Source organism: Coenobita brevimanus, chromosome 100, assembly GCF_032717465.1.
Source record: "Coenobita brevimanus isolate Jiangsu-jjx chromosome 100, ASM3271746v2, whole genome shotgun sequence".
Taxonomy (NCBI): Eukaryota; Metazoa; Arthropoda; class Malacostraca; order Decapoda; family Coenobitidae; genus Coenobita; species Coenobita brevimanus.
In genome coordinates, this window is record NC_137053.1 from 33,358,375 (window position 1) to 33,377,684 (window position 19,310).

General features: G+C 43.5%; 1 protein-coding gene across 1 annotated transcript; it reads left to right on the plus strand.

Annotated features, from left to right (window-relative positions):
• The first annotated feature begins 5,188 nt into the window (after window positions 1-5,188).
• Window positions 5,189-17,579, plus strand: LOC145414623 (zinc finger MYM-type protein 1-like). Its single transcript, XM_080284149.1, has 4 exons — window positions 5,189-5,282; window positions 12,113-12,228; window positions 13,661-14,955; window positions 17,519-17,579. The coding sequence occupies exons 1-4, from the start codon at window positions 5,189-5,191 to the stop codon at window positions 17,577-17,579; spliced, it is 1,566 nt and encodes a 521-aa protein (XP_080140275.1).
• The last annotated feature ends 1,731 nt before the right edge of the window (window positions 17,580-19,310 follow it).

A 19,310-nucleotide genomic window follows, 5' to 3' on the forward strand; every position in this document is an offset into this window, starting at 1 on the left:
CAACATAACTGACTTTGATGTTAGATGCAGTACCGGTAGCATTTTACTAAATGGTATTTGTAAGGGACCATGAACCAACAAACAGGGTGCCAGTGCTTGGGTTTCAGAACTGCTTAGAACCATCAGCCCATCAGTTTGTGGTTAAATCCTCTCCTCTACACTTATATGATAATTATGTCTAAGAGGTAACCATTTACTGCTCCCACGCAGGACCTCTGTCAATGAGGGGAGAAGTTTCCACAGACTGGGGCTGGACCAAATTATATTTACCACGCAGAAACATGTAATATGACTCCCAGAGAGGAGATCCCTCAACAAGTTTTCAGAGCCCTCTGCTGCAACCCTTCTCTGATGCATCTCTATAAGACCCTGTTGATCTCCAACATTCTCATCTACAGGTATAAGTGATAATTCTAAAGGTAACAATTTCTCAATATTTTTTACACTGACCTGCCCTTTAGATGTCCCTTTTTTCAGTTTTAACTGAACCTTACGAGTGACAATGATAAAAGACTACTTTTGTTAATGGCCACTGGGATATCAAAGCCATTTATGCCCCCCTTCCCCTCTTTTGTATCCTTTACAGGTTTTGGAGGGCAGCTGATCCCCATAATAGTGGTGGAACATGTAACATAGTTGAAGTTTTTACCAAGGAACCTGACGAACTGACCTAAGGTATTTCGTTGGAATCCGTGTACTCATTTTCCCCTATTTATGATCGTTTTTATTTTTGGGAGGGAGCTAACCCCTCCAAGAAACATTGGGGGAGGAAGGACGTTCTCCAAATACAGCATCACGGATGAGAGTCGACTGTACAACATGTACGAATATATCAAAGTCATATCTGCCCCCCTTTCACTATTTCTCTAAAATTTAGTTTTGGTGAGGGATGCTGACCCCTCCAAAATTCCTGATTGGAAATTTATATATAAAGGAAGACCTTGCTAGTAACCCAACGATCTTAACTGGTAAGTTTCACTGAAATCCATAAAATAGTCCAGGAGGCTTGAAAGCACACACACACACACACACACACACACACACACACACACACACACACACACACACACAAACACACCCCCCCCCCACCACCCCCCCACCCACCCACACACACACACACACACACACACACACACACACACACACACACACACACACACACACACACACACACACACACACACACACACACACACACACACACACACACACACTCACACCCACCCACCCACCCACCCACCCACCCACCCACACACACACACACACACACACACACACACACACACACACACATAGACTGAATCTCGCGCAACGGTAAAGGGCACGTTGCCGAAAATGATACGATTCTGCTTGGCAGGACTGATAATTACTGAATTTTGTTCCCTTTGCGATACTGCAGCGGTGATGCGGCTCTCAAAGGTGTCCTAGGTCTCGTTTAAATGACATTCTACGGATTTAGGCTAAGTATAGTTTTTATTAAGACCTCTCTCACTCTGTCTCTGTCTGTCTGTCTGTCTGTCTGTCTGTCTGTCTGTCTGTCTGTCTCCCAAACCACAAGGACAGCATCGTGCCCTATCAGTTTTTCATCAAGGCATCGCAGGCTATAATCTTTGCCTATACATCAGTCCCTATGTCACGGCAGGGAGGGGGAGGAGGACGGGGAAGAGAGAGAGAGAGAGAGAGAGAGAGAGAGAGAGAGAGAGAGAGAGAGAGAGAGAGAGAGAGAGAGAGAGAGAGAGAGAGAGAGAGAGAGAGAGAGAGAATCACTACTCCGAGGCTCAGTGATATTGTTAATATATTTTTTATTAATTAAATGACTCCATTACAGTTTATCCACAATTACATGGCATTTTGAAAGTGGTCTCCTGCAACGATTATTGTTACTGAGGAAGATTTCATTTAGGGGCATAGTGTACATCCTCAGCTACTTAAGACCTATTTCCTACGCAATTTCTTTGTACATCTATAAAGTTGTGACGTACTTTTCATCTCTGTTCACTCTATCTCCTCACAGTCAAAGAGAATAAGGAACAGGAAGAATGTACATTGCCTTATGCTATGACTGTTCTGTACACATACACCAGTATATGTAAGGTCTGGGTACCCCACAACTAACCCATCTTAGCCTTACCTAATCTGACCCAATTCTTAGCAAAGTTAGGCTAACCCACCTTAACCCAGCCCACCGCAGCTCAGCTCAATCCAACCTGACCTAACCTAACCCCCAAATTCTGGCCGTGTTCACGACAGCGCTTCCTTGTAATGGCTGTTCCCAGTGACCCGGAAGTTATGAAGAGAGGACAATTTTATCTCTACAGAAGCTCCTCCTTTCACCTGTCTTACCTCACATCCTTTGTTTTCCCATTCATTCCTCTTCATTATTCTTATCATTTTCTCATCCTTTCCATCTTCTTTGCTTCCTTCTCTTTCATCATCTTTCCTTTTCTTGCCTCTTTTTCTACTATATATATATATATATATATATATATATATATATATTTTTATATATGTATAATTGTATGTATTATAATTATAATGTAACGCGAAATCTGTGTTTCCCTAATACACACACACACACACACACACACATAGGGAGAGAGAGAGAGAGAGAGAGAGGCTGTAGCACCACCCGATTAGGATAGTCCTCCTAAGGAGGAAGGGAATGCTGGCAGCAGGGAATGCTGGAACTCCTATTACATTAGCCATCAGCATACCCTAACCATCTCCTTTTGCTGACCTTTTTTGGTGTGACACTAGCATGAACAACAGGCCAGCACACTAACTATTCTCTGTCGCTCTCATCCACTACTCTACGTACACTTTACATACAACACAACGTGCCCCTCCATGTCACAGGGGTTGGCACCAGCAAGGGTTTGTGGCCAGAAAAGTTGCCCGGATTTGAGGGGACGTGTGGTGCGGGCTCCGCCAGTGCAGTTTTGGTATCTGGATGGGATGGGACTTGGACCTGTGCCAGAGGGAACAGGGCATTGCAGTTCCCAGGCTGCCACTTTCACCCAGTTGAGAAGGACCCGAACGTGGGAGTACTGCCCCAGCAGACTGCCCTATCAATGGGTGTATGATGGCAGGGCATTTACGAGTACAGCGTCATGGCTTGCTTGAAGGGTGTCCCTGTAGCTCTTCTGGCCGGGTTCTCCAAGTCCACTGCCACAGCCACTGACCATGGTTGGTGGCCTATGGGTCCTTGGTCCCCTGCCTGGACTTGGGACTGTGGGGGAATGTGGGACCTGTGGTCCATCTCCTCCTCCTTTGTTCTGACATGACGAAAATGAAATGCAAAATCATTAAAAACATGCCTGACGAAAACAAATTACCTAAGGGGTTCAGAGTTGCATTGTGGAATGTACAGTAGGTAGTTTGAAGAGGTAGATACTCTGAGTAGGTGGTGGGTGGATATCTGTTCCCAACAGGAAGTCAGGTTCAGAGGAGAGTCAGCTAAAATGATTGTTGGGAAGGACTGTAGCTGTAAGCTATTTTGGCAGAGAAGTGTAGATGGATATGGTGATGTGGGTGTGCTGGTTGAGAAGAATTGGGTGGTGTGTCATGAATGTAATGAGAATAAATGAAAGGATTACAGGGTGAAAGTATTGTTCGGTAAATTCATGATTTCAGTTGAATTGGTATATGCTCCTCAGGATGGGTTGGATAATGAAGAAAAAGACAGATTCTGGGGTGATTTGATATGTTGATACGTGGTATGGGGGATGATGGGACTGTAGTTTTGGGTGGGGATTTAGATGGTTTTGTGGGTGACTCAGCTCAGCGATATGAAGGGGTACATGGGGAGCAGGATACTCAGATTTGTGGAGGCAATGAACACGATTGTGTTGAATACACATTTTAAGGGATGAGAAAGTAGGCTGGTTACATACGAGTCTGGGGGCAACAGTAGTCACCATGACTACTTCCTGGTCAGGAGGGTGGATAGAAGTTGGTGAAGGATGTTAAAGATATATGGAACGAAGAGTATGTGCAGCAACACGAATTACTTGATACGTGACATGGTGCTGAACGAACGTGTGGTGGAGAAGATGATCTATGCGTTCAAGAGGAAAATATGAAAGTTGGAAAACCAAGCAGTACGGGATGCCTTGTATAGTATGATGAGTAAGGTGGTGGCTGAACGGAACACTGTTGACAGAAGTGTCAATGAGCTGTACAGAGCTCACAAGAACAATCTCCTGAGAGTTACTGTTTCAGTGTGTGGACGGACAAGGGGCCCTCTAAGACATAAGGTAACATGGTGGTGGGATGAGGGTGTAGAAGCAGCAGGTAAGGAGAAAAGGAAAGAATACATTTTCAGGAATGGAAAAAGGGTGGTAACAGAGGGGAATACATGGCTGCCATGCTTAGGGCTAGAAAGGAGGTATACAAGGCCAAATCTGAGTCTCAGAGACCTTTACTGGACAGCCTAAATAGTGTTGTGAAGAAGAATATGGTATTTATGGTGGCAACTTAGATGAAGAAGGAAAACATAGATATCACTGGTGAGCAGTGTGTGAAGAATGTTGAAGGAAAGGTGGTGGTGGACAGTGTGGATATTAAAGACGCCTGGAGAGAGCATTATAACTGGTTGCTCAATGAAGAGATTGATCGGATCAGGGAAGATTTGGAGAAAGCAGATCCAATGTTTCGTCCTTGACCTTTGATTGGTGAGGCTACTGCGAGCAGGGTAATAGGCAAAATGTAGTTGTGGAAGGCGGTTGGTGTGTCTGGGTTGACCGCTGAAATGATGAGGGTCTTAGGAGATATAAGAGTGGGTTTAGTTACTGTTTTGATAAATTCGATTCTGTAAGAGTGTGTTTTCCCAAATGACTGGCTGAAGAGTGTGATTGTAAATGTGTGTGAGAGGGAGGGTGATGCCCTGGAAAGAGGAAATTATAGAGGCTTAAAAGTTTTGGACCAGATAATGAAGGTAATGGAGAATCTTAGAAAGTATGATAAAGGAAAGAGCAATTATTGATGAGATGTGGTTTGGGTTTATTCCTGGTAAAGGGACTACTCACGCCATATTCATTGTCCAAAAGCTTCAGAAAAAATATATAGGATAGAAAAGGGAGCTGTACTTTGTTTTTGTTGATCTGGAAAGGCATTTGACAGGGTCCCTAGGGAGGTGATGTGGGCAAGGAGAATGCTAGGGATCGAAGCGTGGCTGCTTAGAGTGGTTATGGCTGCGTATTCGTATGTGAGTGGTCGCACCCAGGTGAGAGTAAGTGATGATTTAAGCGACGAATTTTCCGTGAATGTTGGAGTGCATCAGGGTAAATTTTGAGCAACTTATTGTTTGTAATGGTGCTCCCTCACGTGACTTCAGAAATGGACTCCCAAGTTGTTGCTGACTGCAGAGAACGATTGGGAGCGGGAGGAAAGATTTAGGAAATGGAGAGACGGAATGGGTCATAAAGGTTTGAGAGTAAATGTGGATAAAACAAAAGTGATGACATCTAGGGTTGGTGGAAATACTAGCAAAGCAGAGGGAGTGTGGCCAAGTGCAGTTTACCACAAAGGTATGGGAAGTAACTCCATATCGTGCAGTGTTTGTGATAAGTGGGTGTATAAGAGATGTAGTGGTATTAGAGGTAGGCTATGTAATAATGCTGATTTCGTGCGTGAAGTGTGTTGCGGAGAGCATGTAAAGATTGTCAGGTATGAAAGGACTTATCTTGCTGGAGTCTCTTCAGTGTGTGGAGGGGTTTTGTTATTAAGGGAACATGTTCTGTTCAGGATGTAGTGCTGAAGCTAGCTGTGTGACTAGGCTAAGAAGTGGCTGGAGGAAGTTCAGGGAGCTGTTGCCTCTCCTAACACTAAGAGGGCTCTCCCTCTGTGATAAGGGATCTTTGAAGGTGGCATGTGTTAGGAGTGTAATGCTGTATGGTAGCAAGACCTGAAGACTAATGGAAGGGGATATTCATAGGTTCAAATGTACAGAATTTACAATGACTAGATGAATGTTGTGCTTCCTCAAGTGCAGAACCTGCGGGGGCTAGGAATGCAATTGAAGAGCTGAGAGAAAGGATGGGACTTGAATGTGGCCTACCGGTGTTGCGATGAGGAGAGGTAGATTAAGATGATTTGGGAATGTTGAAAGGGTGGAGGATGACAGTTGGGTGAAGAAAGTAAGACGTGTGAACTCTGGGGGTAGGGTTGTGAGAATCAAACAAAAGAAGACTGGGACGAGGCCACGGAGTGTGACCTCAGAGATAAGAGCCTGGGTAGAGAGGCTGCCAGGGATCGAGCTGCGTGGAGATTCTCCATTAAGTGGACAAGGCTGACCCCTATAAGAATGTTGGAGCCTTTATAATATATATATATATATATATATATATATATATATATATATATATATATATATATATATATATATATATATATATATATATATATATATACCTAGGCTGCTTCCCCCAAGAAAAGGGAGGTAGCCGAGACAGGACGACACACTCCCATTTACTCATCCATTCAAACACATTCATTCGCATCTTAGCCCCAAAGGGGAGAACGGACAGATCCTCACCGCACCACACTGCACAAGGGTCAACTGCGCAATGCAATCAGTGACATCCGCAGCAGGGCCCGACAGCAGAGCTGGTTTACCCCTGCCACATCATAACAGACTCATCCCCTTACCCGCACCTGACCTGAAAGAGCTGATCAGACCAAATGCGGGAGAATATCCCCTCAGGGCTGCGTCATCACTTATTCATTCACAATTTCTCTCCATTTATTTCTGTCATGCACAGCCACTCTTCCTCGCTCAACAGACATCCCTCTTGCATCCAGTGCTCTCTTCACACTGTCCATCCATCCTATTTGTGGTCTTCCTCTCAGCCTTACACCTCTCACATCAGATCTAGTTATCTTTTTCGCCAATCGCTCATTATCCATTCTCTCCATATGCCCAAACCATCGCAACACCCTCTGCTCAACTCTACCAGCCATCTCCTGAACAACTCCAGTTCTCCTTCGCACTTCATCATTCCGCACTTGATCCATACACGTCACTCCACACATACTCCTCAGACACCTCATCTCCATTACATTCAAACTTTTCCTCTCTGCTACACCCATATTCCATGTTTCAGCCCCATATAATGCAGTCGGTACCACAACACCCTCATACAGCCTTCTCTTTACATCCATTCTAAGCGAAAGACATCTAAACACTTTTTTCATTCCTCCCAGCACCTTTCCTACTTCATTTATTCTAAACTTCACTTCTGCATCTATTCTTCCATCCACAGCAACATGTGACCCTAGATATTTAAAACACTCTACCTCCTCAAGCAACTCGCCATTCAAAATTATATTCATCCCCCTACCATCTACCAACCTCGTACACTTCATCACTTTACTCTTATTCTCATTTACTTTCAATTTCCTCCTTTCACATACCCTTCCAAACTCCTCTACCAACTGTCTCAATTTCTCCTCTGAATCAGCCACCAGTGCAGTATCATCTGCAAACAGCAGCTGCTTCAGATTCCACTCTCCACCATCAACATTCACCAGACTCAGACCTCCACCTCAAACTCATGCATTCACCTCCCTTACAACACCATCCATGTAAATATTAAACAACCAAGGTGACATCACACATCCCTGTCGCAGCCCCACTCTCACAGGAAACCAATCACTTACAGCATTTCCCACTCTTACACACGCTCTACTATTTACATAAAAACTTTTCACCCATTTTAGTAACCTACAATCGAGTCCATACAATCTTAAAACAGTCCACAAAGCCTCCCTATCAGTTCTATCATACGCTTTCTCTAAATCCATAAATGCCCAAAACACATCCGTGCCTTTCGCTAAATACTTTTCACACACTTGTCTCACCGCAAACACCGGATCCACGCATCCCCTCCCTCTCCTAAAGCCACACTGCTCATCACCAATCACTCCCTCTGTACCCTCTCTAACTCTCATAATTAACACTCTACCATACACCTTACCTACAACACTCAAGAGACTTATACCCCTAAAGCTAGTACATTCATACTTATCACCCTTGCCTTTATACAACGGGACCACACAAGCACTTGCCCAGTCAACTGGCACCATACCTTTCACAAAGCACACATTCGACAATCTTACTGACCAGTCAACAATAGTCACTCCACCCCCCTTCAGCCATTCCACAGCACACTCATCCATACCTGCAGCTTTCCCTTTTTTCATCTCCTGCACTTCCTCCTTCGTGATCAAAGAATCATTCAACTCTCCCAACACATTTATTCCTTGCACCCTTCCATCCGCCACAATCTCAGCCACCCTTTCCTCCTCTACATTTAACAATCTTTCAAAATACTCTGCCCATCTCTTCCTTACTGCATATATATGTATATATATATATATATAAAGTATATTACTTGCGAGACCTTTCAGTGGATGGCCTTTGCCACTTGTTTGGCGATCCTGTTGTGATGTCTATTTCCATTTATATCCACTTGTATATTTTGTACATCTATGTTCGTGAAGCGAAAGCATGTGTTATGTTTTGTGTGTGTGTGTGTGTGTGTGTGTGTGTGTGAGAGAGAGAGAGAGAGAGAGAGAGAGAGAGAGAGAGAGAGAGAGAGAGAGAGAGAGAGAGAGAGTTTTCACAAAATCATTTATACATATTTCATCCAATTTTAGCCAAACTCTGTGGAAAGGTTAAGGGTCAGCCATTTAGTAATTTTACTGCTTTGGAGAACAATGAGTCAAAGATCAAGGTCATATAACTTGGTCAAAGTCTGGCATAGCAAAATCAACTTAATTTATTTTATCAAATTTAGACCAAACTTGGGGGAAGAGTTGAGGGCAAGGCAAGAATGAAGTTATTTAACTGTGAGAACAACATATGAAAAATCAAAGTCATAGTAGAAGGTCAAATTAAACAGTGTTAATCCAATTTCTACTAAACTTTCTGGAGGGGCTGAGGGTAAGCTATAATTAAAAAGATTCAATTTTGTGAAATATCAGTCAAACGTCAAGGTCATCTTAAAGAGTTTTGATCTGATTTGAACCAAACTTGTATAAATTAATGATCAGGCAAGAATGAAGAGATTTAGTTTTGAGAACAATTAATGAAAGTTCAAGGTTGGAGCACAAGGTTAAACTCTGACCCGTTTGCCTGTGTGTGAACTAAACTAGTAAAGTGCACTTTGTGAGTGCGTGACAAGCGAGCAAGTGCCATGTTATCACAATTTCCCTCTAATATAACAAATGCAGGATAAAAGTAAGAAACGGGGCATTTCCATTGGATGATTTCTCCTTGGATGATATTCAGCTATTGATTAAATTTAGATTCGTTCATTGAGTACTGTGGAGCACATATTATGATGAAAAGAAAACTGAAGTTCTTACTATAGCGCAAGGTTTGTTTGAGCAACATAGTTGCGATGGTGTGTGACTATGGGTGTAATGTGAGGCACCATAGCATTCATCACACCATTTCCTCACAAACTTCTGTAACAAGCGTGGCACTTGTTATATCAAATCTGAAATTGCAGTTGACACTATTATGAACTTCACTCCAGCTAACTGTGAATATTCATTATATAAACTAAAATACCTATTATTATCAAATATATCTGTTTAGGTTATCGCTCCCCCAGTGCTTCGTAAGAACCAAGTGTATTTAATTTCATATCCTCAAACTTGACCAACCTTAATTTTACCCTTACCACTGAAATTACCGTTGTGGGTGATTTTAACTTCCATAATATTGAATGGTTATCGCATTCTGCCAGGACTAATGAACCTGGTCTACAATGTGAGCTGTTTGCAGAATCATTTAATCTCACACAACTGGTAAATCAACCAGAATACCAAGTACTCCTGACCATAATGCCTACCTCTTGGACCTATTCCTGACAAATAATCCAAAACAATACAGGATAGAAGTACTGTCACCACAAGCCCATCAAAGCCTCATCAGCCACCTGTCCCAAACCTGCTCGTTTTGAACCTGCCGGGGTGACCAAATGGAACTTTAAGAGGTCAGACTGGGATGGTTAGAAAATATATTGCTGACATTCCATGGCAATCTTTCTTGTCCAGTGACATCAGTTCTACCCAGTCCCACATTAATGGCTTAATACAAGCTGGTAGGAAATTGTTCAGACCCAGTCAACAGTTTACTAAAAGCTTGGACTTCCCAAAATGGTTTGACAGCAACTGTGCTGGAGCAACGACCCAAAACTCCTTAGCATATAACTTTTACTGAATATCAAAAACATCTGAATCACTTAATCAATTTAAAATTGCAAGAAACCATGCAAAAGCAGTGATAAATCTCGCAAAATCAACTTTCTTCACAACCAAGGATCCAACTATTAAATAAACCTAATGCCAGTAGAATATCCTGGTCAGCCCTCAGTTCTTTCAGTAATAACTTCAATAAATCATCACCTATTATCCCACTAAAATCTTCAGATGGTAATACTCTAACTGACCCGTGTGGAAAAATGAACATCCTTACTAGTACCTTTGTCAGAAATTCTACCTTAGAGGAAGTCAGCCGGAACATCCTTGTACTAGAACTTGACTCTCCCGAAACTGTTCTACTAAAGATACAGACTAGATAAGTAAAATCCATCCAAGACAATTTATTAACCAACAAAGCTCCAGGTCCAGATGGAATTCCTCCAGTTGTTTTGACAAAATGTTTCCCAGAACTTGCTCTTGTTCTAGCTAAAATATTCAAACTATGCTACCACTTCTTCATTCCCTAATTTTTGGAAAGATGCCACTATCCACCCAATTATGAAGAAAGGATGTTCCTCTAACCCCTCTGATTAAAGACCAATAGCCATCATATTTTCTCTTGGTAAAGTATTTGAGATTGTAATTAATATGCACATTGTTAATAATTTTGAATCTAACAACTTAATTAGTGACAGACAGTATGGTTTTCGCCACGAAAGACCCATTATTGATCTACTCAATTTCCTGACTCATACCATCCATCAGTCAGTTGACCAACTTGGAGAAACCCATGCAGTAGCCCTTGATATTTCTAATGCCTTAGACAGAGTGAGGCACCGTTCCCTGTTATCCAAACCCCATTGCTATGACCTGTCATCTTTTGCTCCACCGATTTCCTCATATCTCAACGACAGAAAGATAAAAGTAAAAGTAGATGATGTATGTTCCCATTTCCACTCAGTTAATGCCGGCGTGCCACGAAGATCAGTTTTGGCTCCAGTCCTATTCGTAATTCATATTAACCCCTTCACGTGCGGATAAGTTTTCAAGTTTTCTGGGATATGACGTGCGGGCTTTTCTGCCCTCCCCCCTCGGCCGCTGCGCTGTCCAAAAATGTGTATTCTCGGCTTATTTTCACCACCCAAACATATTTATTTTGCCACAAAACTGACATATTCCTATTCGTTGATGTTTGTTCTACACGATAACAAAAAAAACACACCTAAAAAACACACTATACATACGTTAGGGACCTCGGAATTAACATTTGGGATCATAGATTTCAATTCCCAATATCATAAGTCGAATGTTTACTGATTAATCTCTACATGTTATATGATCAATCGAAAGAGAATTTTATTAGCTTTCGAATGGAGGGAATCCCAGTTTGATACGAGGTATGATCTTCCAGTAATAAGCGAAATAGTAAAACCCATTTTCGACAGACAACAACTTTTTTATTCAGAGAGCCTTTGTGAAGAACTTTTCTTGGCACAGTTATGTTTTTATTTCATCATCCTATGCACAATTTCATTCCCTTTCATCCAGGGCCGGATTTTCCAATAGGCAACATAGGCCATTGGCCTAGGGCCCACTGGTAACTGAGGGCCCACTGGGGTCCTGGGGACTTAAGTTGTGGTGGCCCAATGGTCTATAGATTATATTTGAGAGAGAGAGAGAGAGAGAGAGAGAGAGAGAGAGAGAGAGAGAGAGAGAGAGAGAGAGAGAGAGAGAGAGAGAGAGAATAGTGTTCGTTAACCTTCAGCACCTTGACCAAAAATCCACTTTCATCAACTTTTGTGTGACATATTCATTCCACAAAAATGAAATTTACTGAGTCACAACGCCGGTTGCTCTTTTGAAACTGCCGCCGTCATCAGACTCAGTACTGTGTGGACAGGTACAGATCGCGTCAGGCAGCGGCAGGCAGCTGACCGTGTAGTGCCTCATCCAGCAACCCTGACTGAAGTGACTGTGTTTACTGTTTGTACTAGCCCTGCATTTAACCCTCTCAAGGTGAGAGTTAAGCTGAGTATGTAAATAATTACAAAAGCAATGTGCAATGGTACGAAATTGCAATATGCAGCCAGAATAAAGTGTCAAAATACGAAAATAGTGAGCTTTAAACAGAGACCTGAACTCAGCGAACTACACCTAAGTTGTGTTATTTTCAGATGTATACATTGTTTTATTGTTTGCATATGAATACAGCTTAGTGTTCTGTTTTCTTTTGTGAATATTTATTTCAATAACCTCCCATCGATTGTGTCCGTGACGACTTTCTGCTACCTACGTATTTTTCTCGGCCCCTTAACTACGCTACCTAATTTCGATTGTGAATAAATTTTCATGTTCTGAGTTTTTCCCAATCATTCGCTTTGCTATTCAAAACAGCATAACATATACCAAAAATTTGATGCCAAATTGATCTCTTACACAAGATGAACTAATTTATCCTTACAGATTATTCTTGGAGATTCTCAAGAGATAGATTATGTCGTCCCTGAAGAAATATATGAGTGGCTCACAAAAGAGAAAGTTAAAAGAAAGAAAAGCTGAACAACTGCAGTCACTTCCAAGGCTGACCACCTTTTTTAAACCACAAGGAGATTCAGAGCCTAGTACCAGTGACGGTAAACTCCCAGGCGATTATACAACAGATGTTCACTTTTGTGATAAAGACGACGATGCAAGGTCAGCTGAGTCACAACCACAGATATTGAGTGAATCAGCAATAGAAGTATTAGTACCACCTGTGACTGAAGCTTCACCCAGTTCATCTCAATTGACTGATAAGAATCATTCTATGGAACAAGATGTTAATGTTGATTTGTGTGTGTCGAGTGATCCAGCTGACTGGCAGGTAATTGATGATAAAGTGATTGAATATTTAGTAAATCATCCTCTTAATCAAAATTGTGAACAAGATCAAGGTGACTTTTCAAAATCTGCAAGAAGTGTAAGTGTGGGTGAAAAGGAAAGAGTTCGATATGTACCCAAATCCTTGTTTACTCGTAAATTGGCAAATGGTGAAAAAATTAAAAGAGAATGGCTTGTGTATTCTCCACAAACTGGCGATGTATTTTGTGTTCCATGCAAGCTGTTCAGCAAGCAAGTCTCATTGTTTACAAGTGGGTTTAGTGACTGGAAAAACTGCCAGCGTAGAGTTGCTGAACATGAAAGTAGTAAAGAGCATAAAAAGTCCGTTATTGCTTGGGGCGTAAGGGCAGTTGCAGCAAGGCGAATTGATTCCACTTTGGCTTTGCAAGTAGATGCAGAGAGAAAATACTGGAGAGAGGTTCTGTTGCGCATAGCTGAAACACTAAAATTTTTAACTTCAAGAGGTCTTCCTCTCAGAGGTAGTGATGAAAGAATCGGCTCTAACAACAATGGTAATTACCTTGGAGTATTAGAACTCTTATCAAAATTTGACCCTCTTCTTGCACAGCATCTGGATATGTACGGTGCTGTAGGTAGTGGAAACACTTCATATCTCTCAAAAACGATTTCTGATGACATGATCAATCTGATGGCTGAAGAAATTCACTCAGTTATCATAAGGGAAGCGAAACAAGCAAAATATTATTCAGTTAGTGTAGATTCAACACCAGATGTTAGTCACACTGACCAGCTTACATTCATAGTTCGATATGTAAAACCTGATGGTAAACCCGTTGAGCGATTTCTGAAGTTCATAGACATACATGACCATGGTGCAGCGAGCATAGCCTCAACTGTTGTACAAATAATCGAGGATGTTGGTCTTGATTTGGGTGACATGAGAGGCCAGAGTTATGACAATGCTGCCAATATGTCAGGCATTTACACTGGTCTCCAAGCCAGAATAAAGGCTAGGAATCCCTTGGCATATTATGTCCCTTGTGCAGGTCATTCCTTAAACCTTGTTGGAACATCAGCTACCAGCAGTTGCCCAGGGTCTGCTTCATATTTCAGTTTTTTGCAAGCCTTATATAACTTCTTCTCAGCCTCCACATATAGATGGGATCACTTGAAAGCTGCACTACCCGCTGAAGGGATTGTAGTGAAATCCCTATCAGATACTCGCTGGAGTGCAAGGGCTGATGATGTTAAAGCAGTGTATTTACATTACGATGAGATAAAGTCAGCACTGGAGAACATATGTTCTGACAGCAGACAAACTGTGGCTACAAAGCTTGAAGGTGAAGGTCTCAGAAAACAAATGGAATCATTTGAAACAGCACTTCTTACTGTAATATGGTACAAGATTTTAACAAGGTTTAATGCAACCAGCTTATCACTTCAGAAAGTTGAGACCGACCTTCTGTCAGTTGTGAAACTGTATGAGAGTTTAATCTCCTTCATCTCTGAAATGAGACAGGGTCAGTTTGATGAAATAGAAGATCAGGCTAGGACTTTTGCTGATCCTGTCTACATAGATACAACAAAAAGAGCAAAAAAGAGAAAAAAATTCTTTGATGAATCAGTTGGGAATGAAACCCATCTTGATCCACGTCAGAAGTTCAAGGTGGACAATTTCTACACAATATTAGACTGCCTTAGGAATGAATTAGAGCATAGAGTGAATGCCTATTCAGAATTAAAGAAGCTGTTTAGCTTCTTAACAGAGTATGACAGTATGAAGTATGATGACCTCAAAGCTCAACTGGAGCTCCTTGTCAGTACCTATTCGAGTGACCTGGAAGCATCTATTTTAGATGAATTTTTGCAGTTTAAAGACATTTTGTCCTCTGAATCTGACAGGTCAGTGACAAACATTTCCACTTTGCTGAGGTCCAAAGATGGTGTTTTGACAGCTGCCTTTCCAAACATTAGTATCTTGTTGAGAATTTTCCTTACCATCCCCATTACAAACTGTCAGGGAGAGAGGTCTTTTTCTACTCTATCTAGGGTGAAAAATCACCTAAGATCAACTTTGGGACAAACCAGACTAAACTCACTTTCACTACTATTCATTGAATCTGACCTCTTACAATCCCTTGACACAAACAGTATCATTGACAAATTTGCCTTGGAAAAAAGCAGGAAAAAGTCATTCTGAACTTCACATAGTTGTGCTTCCAAATTTATTTTTCTTCGTTTTCATTGTATTTTTTTCCATTATTCCAATGTGTAACATGTACTGCATATGGAACCTGATTTACTTTGATGTACTGTACTTTGATGTACTTGATATAGAACTTGATTTACTTTAATCTGCTTTGATGCACCTGATATGGAACTAATTTGATTAAAAATTATTGATGTGTTACGTTGTACTGTAATTCTTAGTGTAAAATTTATTCTGCTTCAGTTTAACTGTATTTTTCCATTATTCCTCTGTGTAAGAATAGGTTCTGCACAAAATAAAAATTTGATTAATATATATATATATATATATATATATATATATGTGTGTGTGTGTGTGTGTGTGTACAGTATATATATATATATATATATATATATATATATATATATATATATATATATATATATAATTTTTTTTGCCGTGGGGGGGGGGGCACTGATGAGTTTTGGCCTAGGGCCCACAAGCAAGTAAATCCGGCCCTGCTTTCATCTCAGTAAAGAACGGTGATCCTAGGCGTCATAGTTTTCGAGAAAAACGCAAAAAACTACAGTGTATTTTGCCGTGTGCTGACCCGCCTTCAGCCGTGCTCATTTAACGTTATTTTCCCATAGGGCGCTAACACTTCTATGCTTGCTAGCTACGCTTTCTTTGGTTTTTATACCAACAACTATTTTATATAATTACTTCTCTTTTTTTTTTTTTTTAGTCCTCTCAGAAACCACACATGAACACTAAACCTGTTGCTAGCAACTGAAACTGACGCTGTACTTATTTCCCTGTCATTTGTGTTGAGGTAAATAACAATATATATGTATATGTAAATATAATAACATATATAGAGGTAAACAGATAAATAAAAAAGAATATCATGTACTTCTCCAGTGGCGATGGTCTTCCTGCAGGACCAGATCGGCTGGGAGGTGAGGAGTTTCGTACTGTGTGTGTGTGTGTGTGTGTGTGTGTGTGTGTGTGTGTAATTCACCGGGTCGGTCAGGATCACTTGATGGTCGTGATCGTCAGCTTTTACCCTCCCGGAAGGGAGCTGAGAGCTCATATAGTCCGATCTAAGGGCAAGGCTGTGACCTTCACACATGCACACACCCGTCCCCTTGCTCAAGGGGGACAGTAACCACCCACTTCGTCAGTGAAACTTTTCGCAACCTGAGCGAGGCGCGAACTCCCGTCCACCAGTTGGCAAGCGAGAGCGTTACCACTGCACCAGCGATGAGCGTGTGTGTGTGTGTGTGTGTGTGTGTGTGTGTGTGTGATCCACTAATGAAGGTATCGCTTGGTATGGTACCGGTTGAAACAATCACCCATGCTAAGCGGCACATCACATACAGGACACATGTTCCTTGTGTCCTTCCTCACTCTCAACTTGAAGCACAAGGTATACCTGAGCCTCTTCTTGTCAGGGATCCTCGCCTGGTGATGGCCCAGAGTGCGATCTAACCCCATGTTATCGCCAATCACCCAGAGATGCTTGTCCAGATACCCTCGTGCTCTGTGGTCCTGTCGTGCGGGAGCTGCAGGCCCAGGCACGGCTTCTTCCGATGGTCCAGCAACTGGAGATGGTGGCGGTTCTGGCACCCCTGATGGGCCTCCTGCAGGTGGTGATGGTGGTGATGGTGGCATCTGTGATGGCCCTGCTCCTGGTGGTGCTGGTGTAGGATCTCCTGCAGGCTGTGCTGGTGCTGGTGGTGGCTGGGCCCACCTTGGCGCTGGTGGTCGTGCCTGCTGGATGCCAGGTGATGCTGGTGCTGGCCGCTGGGTAAGTAGGTCTAGGGCGTGGTGGAGTGTGTCCAGATGTGGGCCAGTCCTCTTCGTGGAAATGCAGAAGATCGTAGATGATCTGCTCCGCAAATTCAAGGAGAGTTACTTGCGTGTATCTGTACTTCTTATACAAGGCAAATGCGTTGAACAGTGCCATTTGGATGAAGGAGAATGTGATATTCTTTGTCCACTTGACAGTTCGGCATTGGATGGGGTGTTACTGGACCATCTGATCGAAATGATCCACCCCACCCATGTACCTGTTGTACTCCTCCACATCAACGGGCTTGTGAACGACATTCTCCATGTAGGTTGTCCACCAGTCATTACCCTGCACCTTTCCTCGAACCTTCTTCGGAAGGGTGTCCGCAGTGTGGAAGGTGGACACCACGTTCACAATGCGCTTGTCCCTCCACAGTAGGACCAGCACATTGTCCTTATGCCTGTATGCCATGCCCCCCTCAGGGAGGCTCTTAGCCTTGGCGATGGCCTGCTGCTGGAGTGGCGCTCCTCTAGGCATAAGTAGGGTCCCACACACGTATAATCCTGCAGTGAAGAGTCGTTCACACAGGGCTACAGAATTGTAATATTTGTCCATGAACAACTTACAGCCCTGGTCCTCCAACGGTTCCATGAGGCCCAACACGGTGTTCTGGAGAGTACGCTGCACCCCCCATGTAGACCTCGAGGTTCCAGATGTAGCCTGAGGACAACTCAGCCAGCATGTACATCTTGATGGCATACTTGGTGGGCTTCTGGGGGTTGTAGGCGTGGAAGGACAGCCGGCCCTTCCACCCCAGAGAGCCCTCATCCAGGCTGAGATGCTCCTCGGATAGGTACGCTGACTGGAACCACTGAAGGAGGTACTCCATGGCCGTGCGAATGCGGATGAGCCGATCTTGGTTGTCCTGGGGAATGGCGAGCGAGTTGAAGGCATGGAAGTGCTTCAGGATGGCAGTGAAGTGCCTTCCACTCATCACCCGCCGGACCCTAGGGTAGTCGTGCAGCTCGGAGATCCAACAGTAGTGCCTGGTGGTCAGCATGTGCACGACCCCCATGAAAAGGTATAGACCCAGGAACTTGACCATCTCCTCTTCATTGCAGGAGAACCAGGCATCCAGTTGAATCCCCAGGAATGTTGGTTTCCACAGTGAGGTATGACAACAACTGTGTGAAAAAGACCTGGAAGAACTGCAGGGGAGTTGTTGGAATATCCACCTGGATCCCTGGGGAGCCAGTGAACGGCCCGTGGTTTGGTGTGAACGGGCCACTGCTCCACCCAGGATCCTCTTCAGCGGCAGTGGCAGCGGTGGCAGCGGGTCGGCCTGTTGACACCCTTCGGCCTGCCCTCTGCCCTCTTGGACGTCCCCTGTGTCCAGGCAGCGGACCACAGCGCCCTTGTCTGGGAGGGGACGCCTTGGACGAGGACGAGGACAAGACAGAGGGAAGACAGAGGACTCTGGGGACACCAGTCTCCTCGGCCTGGCAGGCGAGGATTTCACCGTAGCATCCTGCATGGCAGAAGAGGGTGGAGGGGCCATCACAACGAACGATGGCCCGGCTTCCAGTGACACTGGCTTGCCAAGGGGGGCAGAGGGGCCTGGAGATTGGGAGCCAACGAAGAGAGCAATGGGACCAGCAGGTCCTACAAATGGGGAGGGTTCTCCAGTGAAGCTGGCCGATGGTGGTGGTGTGGTCTCCTGCAATGGAAGCCGGTAGGGCAGCTCCACTTGCTGACCAGATGGTGGCAGCTCAACCTCCTCCACCCCAGAACGGTTGCTCTCAACATTGCTCTCTGACTCTACCTCATCGAGGATCTGTTGCCACTCACGTGGTGTCAACCCGCGTTTCATCTTTGCAAGACTGCTGTCGTTGCAAGCCAACTGGAGAATAAATAGCTGTCTGAGGAACTGTGAATCCTTTGACAGTCCAATGCTGTGGTAGGAAGGTGTGCTGAAATAAAGGAGTCAAGATATTTTATTCACAGCCAGCCAAGAGCTTGGCTCAACACTGGCACAACACAAGGGTTCATGATATACGTGTATGTCCTTGAAAAACATCGTCTCGTACACCTGACTTAATGCACAGGTAGGGGCCACTAGCACGTGGTTACCTCTTTCATTTTCTTTGCACATTACACATACCCAGATCTATCATTTTTATGAGATACACAGTACATTTCACCAGTAACATGTAAATGGACGTGTTCTCTAGGCCGTTACCTGTGCACGGTGTTTCCCTTATGAGAACGCACTGC